Raw genomic sequence first — 5,102 nt, 5'->3', positions numbered from 1 at the left:
AGTTTGAAGTTTGAGTTACTCCATTACAAAATGTGTTTACATGACAAAACCAAGCAAGTCAGTTTAATTAATTCCATTTCCGTAACATAAAGCTTCGAAATACTAGTTGAATAACTGCCATATTAAGAGTGCGTTTGCCAATTCACAAAAAATGATCATACTTTTGAGAATTTTGCTCTTCTTTCCCCAACTGGTAGAGGCACCCAAATTTAGCTGTGATGAGATTGAATTTCACAACCCTAGAATAGTTTGCGACAGGCGGACAAGGGCACTTATACAGTAAGTGTGTCTGCGAGTGCATAGCTGATGTACCGTTTTCTGTTAGTACAGACACAAGAATACATCCTGTTTGTGTTGCTGTATGTGCTGTTTCTAACAACACCGTATATGTGCTAATCTAGTTTCCACACCACATTAAATACTGCTGTGTATGCATTTTTTTAAAGTCAGAATCCTCTTACAAGAAAAAATATGATAAAATATAGAGCAAAAAATAATGTAATACATGTTGACTTGGTGCCAAGATTCCTCCATGACAAATGTAAATGCTAAATACAATCTTATTTTATTCAGTTGTGTCTCAATTCACGCTGAGAAATATGCGCTTTTGACGTGTGGTATTTGTTGATTTTACCAACCATATAACAATTGACATAGCTTTTTTGTATGCACTGTATTTGAGGATTAATAGAAACAATACAGGAGTTTAGTTCTTTAATATACGAGTCCACTTCCCTCATCTCTCAAACCAGTTTTAAACAAACGTTCACAGAAGTTCTTGTAACAGTGGGTAACAATTGTATTATGTCTTGAAGCCTTTTTGATTGTACAATTATAAACTATATTTGTCTATTTAACCTCTTCTGTTGATGAGTGTCTAGTAATGTATTGTTTGGTTTTTATTGTATGTATGAAATCAACATGCACTCAATATTAACCTTTGCCGCCATCTTGGCCAGATCATCATTGTTAAAGGGATTTTTATCTCAATTGGTTTTATCAAATTAAATAAAGGTTAATCCATTATCCCACTGATCTGCATGACTCACAATTATTTTCTTCATTAAAATACTAATAAATAAATATATATATATATATATATCTTTGTAGGTGGGGTAGTAGTGACTTTATCCACCAAACAACATGGACCAGTGAGTATATTTCCTGTCATAAGTTCAATTACTTCTACAATACAAATGTAATGCTTGCCCTACTTTTCCTGCCTGTACGCCTTCGCCATCTCCACAAGTCTCCGTTCACATTCTAGTGAGCTAAATGTTACAACAGTCAAGAGTGAATGCACAAAAGCCTCCTACTCAACATAGTCTTCCTACAGTATATCCAAATACAAAAATGATAAAGCAGCAACATGTTCATTTGAGAAAATGTGTCATAGGAGTCTCCCAGAATAAATAATCAAGACTCAACTATTTTGAGGTGGAATGGCAATTTGATATCGGCACAAAGCCTGTCGGTTACATCAGGTCACTCCATGAGGTTGTCCTGTGGAAACATTTTACCCTCAACTTTAAAATGTTCTATATTAAGCTTTACATGTTTAAAAATAAAAGAGAGAGAAAGCTACTTTTCACATGGAGGTAATGGTTTGTAGTCGCATAATTTGTGGCTTTGTGTTTCTTGTCTTTGTGTGTGCATGTCAGGGAGGATGACAAAAACTCTGTTGATATCCATGACAACCCTCCAGCTCCTGAAAACGTAGTGAGAGAGGAAGGAGAAACTGTGAGTGACAGGACCATTTCAACCCCCCACTGTTGGTGGTGCCATTCCCGGGCTGGTTTAAAATAGCCACTAGCTGGGACAGGATTGCAGTGCAGCGTCAATTGAATTTAGTTGAATTTAAGTCTTTCCGTCTTTTGTCCCCCGAAGGATGAAGTAACAAGGCTGGCTGATCTGTCAGGGACATAGGGTTAGAAAACACTTTAAAGTAAAAGATGAAACTGAGCAACCAAATGCAATTCTTGTCAAACATTACATTAAATAAATGGCTGTATGTGCACATCGTTAGTCAAATCAAATTGAAGGGTTCTTTTTTCTTTCTTTGAGGTGCACAATTCAATGAGAGTCTTCACTCAGTGTGACTTAGGCTGTGTAGCTTTTCGGCCAAATTAAAACGTGGCTTTTGGTGGGTACATTATTTTTCAAACAAACAACTTTTATAGCGCAAAAACTCCTCATAAAGGAAAATATTTGTTATGCTTTCAAACAATGGGAACATCAAATGAAGAAAGGCGGGCGACACAAGAGCAAGAAAACGATATTTCATACATATTTGACACTTAATCACTGTCCCTATTAATCACATTATTTAGGCAATGCTTTCCTGGAAGCATCAAAACGTGGCCCCTGTATGGAGTTTTAAAAATAACCCCTTCTGTGTCCAGGTCTATTTCATATATGAGGAGGAGGTGGAGGTGGAGGAGAAGGAACCAGAACCTCCTCCTCCTGTAGTCCGGATCAACGACAAACCCCACAAGTTCAAGGACCACTATTGCAAAAAACCCAAGTTCTGTGACGTCTGTGCTCGCATGATAGTCTGTATGTATTGGTAATTATGTCAAGAAAACATACGCACAAACATCAACAAAGTTACATAATGCTGTCTTTCACGCGTGATTTTCATTTCTACATATAATGCTTAATGTTGCCTCTTCTAATGTTTATTTTTCAGTGAACAACAAGTTTGCTCTGAGGTGTAAAAACTGCAAGACCAACATCCACCATTCATGTCAGTCATATGTCGAGTTCCAGAAGTGCTTTGGCAAAATTGTGAGTCCTGCTCCCTCTCTCTAAAGAACAGATTCCCATGACCTTACCCCCTGGTGAGACAGATATTCATAACTAAAATGGTTGGAAGTAGTAAAACAAGATGCTCTATTTGTTTCCTGTAGCCACCTGGCTTCAGAAGGGCCTACAGCTCCCCGCTGTACACCAGTGACATTTCCGATCCAAGTGAGTCCACCGAATAACAGCATGTGTCGTGGCCATCTGGTTTCCTTTCCTTTATTGTCTGTGAAAGAGTACAGCCTATTTGTGTAAGTGTATAATCTAGTTAGCAGTACTTTAATTTAATAATCTGTCCGTGGCCAGACAACCCGAACCGGAACGACCCCGTCTTTGACACCCTGCGGGTCGGTGTCATTATGGCAAATAAGGAGCGCAAAAAGAATGAAAATGACAAGAAGAATGTGAGTGTGCAACAAACGTTTAATCAAACTGCAAAACATAAAATCCTCCGATAAATCTTATACATGTCTTTCACTCATTCATTAAATGTGCCTAACGCCAGCAGAGGAAATTATTTAAGTAGGAATCTAGACATAACAGTATTAAAGCAAAAAATATGTTTTGAAAGGATATGAAATGTGATATTTCTGTATAGTTGTGATGAACCGTGTTTTTTCTCTAGATGATGATGATGATGGAGGAAGAAGAAGAGGAGAACAACCAACAGCCCAAAGAAAAGGAGGAGGGTGGAGAAGGTAAGATGTTCTCTGTGGACCAGACCACACACGAGAAAAAAATAATTCTTAAAAATAAGAATGTGTGCATATTTCTATATCCAAAATAGAATGAATCAAAATACCACAGTACAAGCGAACGAATAAGTTACTGGGTCCATCATCGAAAGCAAAGGATTTGTTGGTGACTCTGATGTCTGATGATCCTACAGGGAAGCCTGATGATAAGAAGGAGAAAGACAAAGCAGATGACAAGGTCAGAAAACATGTTTACAAAACAATTTTACTGTCAAGCAGCTACTTAAAGCTGTGGTGGAATGTAACTGAGTGTATGTTTACTGAAGTGTTGTAGAGTAGTCTTGAGCAGTTCCTTTTCATGCTACTTTAAACTTCTACCCCACTACATCTCAGAGGCAAATATTGAATTTTTTACGCCACTACATTTATTTAAAAGCTTTCGTTACTTGTTTCTTTGCACATTTAGATCATTGATATAATACCGATCATTGATATAAAATATAAAAGTTAGAATATAGAATTATTGAAATGAGCCCCACCTCTACCAGCTGCAACATTTAAGTGACAGATACATGCCCAGTAATGTATTATATATTAATATGTTGCTTTTGGTATTTCAAGTATTTTACTTCTGTACGTTTTTGAATGCAGGACTCTGTATTTTTACACTGTAGTACTACTTTAACTCAAGTAAAAGTTCTAAATACTTCTTCCACCACTGACTAAAAGTACTGCCCGGTTCCACCAGCTGTAATACTGTATGTGTACATGTGTTTTTTATAAATCTGTTGTCACATTCAGTAGCATCGGTGCCCTATTTGTCCACAGAGCAAGGGCACCTTCTCCCAGACCCACTACTACCTGGCTCTCTACCGCTTCAAGGCCATAGAGAAAGACGATCTCGACTTCCAGTATGTTTGAAAGGCGCATACAATTCCCAGCATGCAGTGATTGCATACAGTATATAGCATCACTTATTCAAACATACCTGAATTTTTTTTTTTTATATCGAAAAGCAGCAATAAATGAAATGTATTGTGTGTTTGTGCATCAGCCCTGGTGATCGAATCACAGTACTGGACGACTCCAATGAAGAGTGGTGGAGGGTGAGTTGAGCTTCATCATCTCGCGATTCTTTTAGCTTTCACCTTTAAATATGCCGTTTGCAGGAAACCAGTTTCAGTCATGTCCTTTTTTGCTCTCATTTCCTGTAGAGGGTGAACTCAAAAGTCTGCTCTATTTTCAGGGAAAGATGGGGGAGAAGTCGGGCTACTTCCCCACCAATTACCTCATAAAAGTGCGTGCATCGGAAAGAGTTTTCAAGGTGCTTCGTTCCTTTGTAGGAAACAGAGAGATGGGACAAATCACACTGAAGAAAGATCAGGTAACTGCACCGCGTATGAGGGGTTTTTTGCGCGTGGTCAATCTGTAGAGGACTCGGTGAGGATGTATCGTGCTGAGATGTTTAGCTTCAGCTGCTGTCACGTTTCAGATCGTTGTGAAGAAAGGAGACGAGAAAGGCGGCTACTTGAAGGTCAGCACTGGACGCAAGCTGGGCTACTTCCCTGCTGATCTGCTGGAGGAGATCACTGTGACATAAACAAC

The 5,102-nt window shown here is 38.5% G+C and overlaps 1 protein-coding gene across 1 annotated transcript; it reads left to right on the top strand.

Annotated features, from left to right (window-relative positions):
• Window positions 1-1,143: 1,143 nt before the first annotated feature.
• On the top strand, window positions 1,144-5,102 carry stac3 (SH3 and cysteine rich domain 3). The gene is made up of 12 exons (XM_034538364.1): window positions 1,144-1,151; window positions 1,662-1,740; window positions 2,403-2,556; window positions 2,690-2,787; window positions 2,910-2,970; window positions 3,109-3,206; window positions 3,428-3,500; window positions 3,692-3,735; window positions 4,326-4,408; window positions 4,552-4,603; window positions 4,744-4,881; window positions 4,990-5,102. The coding sequence occupies exons 1-12, from the start codon at window positions 1,144-1,146 to the stop codon at window positions 5,095-5,097; spliced, it is 996 nt and encodes a 331-aa protein (XP_034394255.1). The 3' UTR covers window positions 5,098-5,102.

This window comes from Cyclopterus lumpus, chromosome 7 (genome assembly GCF_009769545.1).
Source record: "Cyclopterus lumpus isolate fCycLum1 chromosome 7, fCycLum1.pri, whole genome shotgun sequence".
Lineage (NCBI taxonomy): Eukaryota > Metazoa > Chordata > Actinopteri > Perciformes > Cyclopteridae > Cyclopterus > Cyclopterus lumpus.
This window is presented reverse-complemented; position numbering and strand designations above follow the sequence as displayed.

What these genes read in the sequence shown, in the direction of transcription:
- stac3 (XM_034538364.1), top strand. An exon ending in TGAGAGAGGAAGGAGAAACT is followed by an intron (nt 1,741 to 2,402) that starts GTGAGTGACAGG and finishes TTCTGTGTCCAG; the next exon opens with GTCTATTTCATATATGAGGA. An exon ending in ATGAAAATGACAAGAAGAAT is followed by an intron (nt 3,207 to 3,427) that starts GTGAGTGTGCAA and finishes TTTTTTCTCTAG; the next exon opens with ATGATGATGATGATGGAGGA.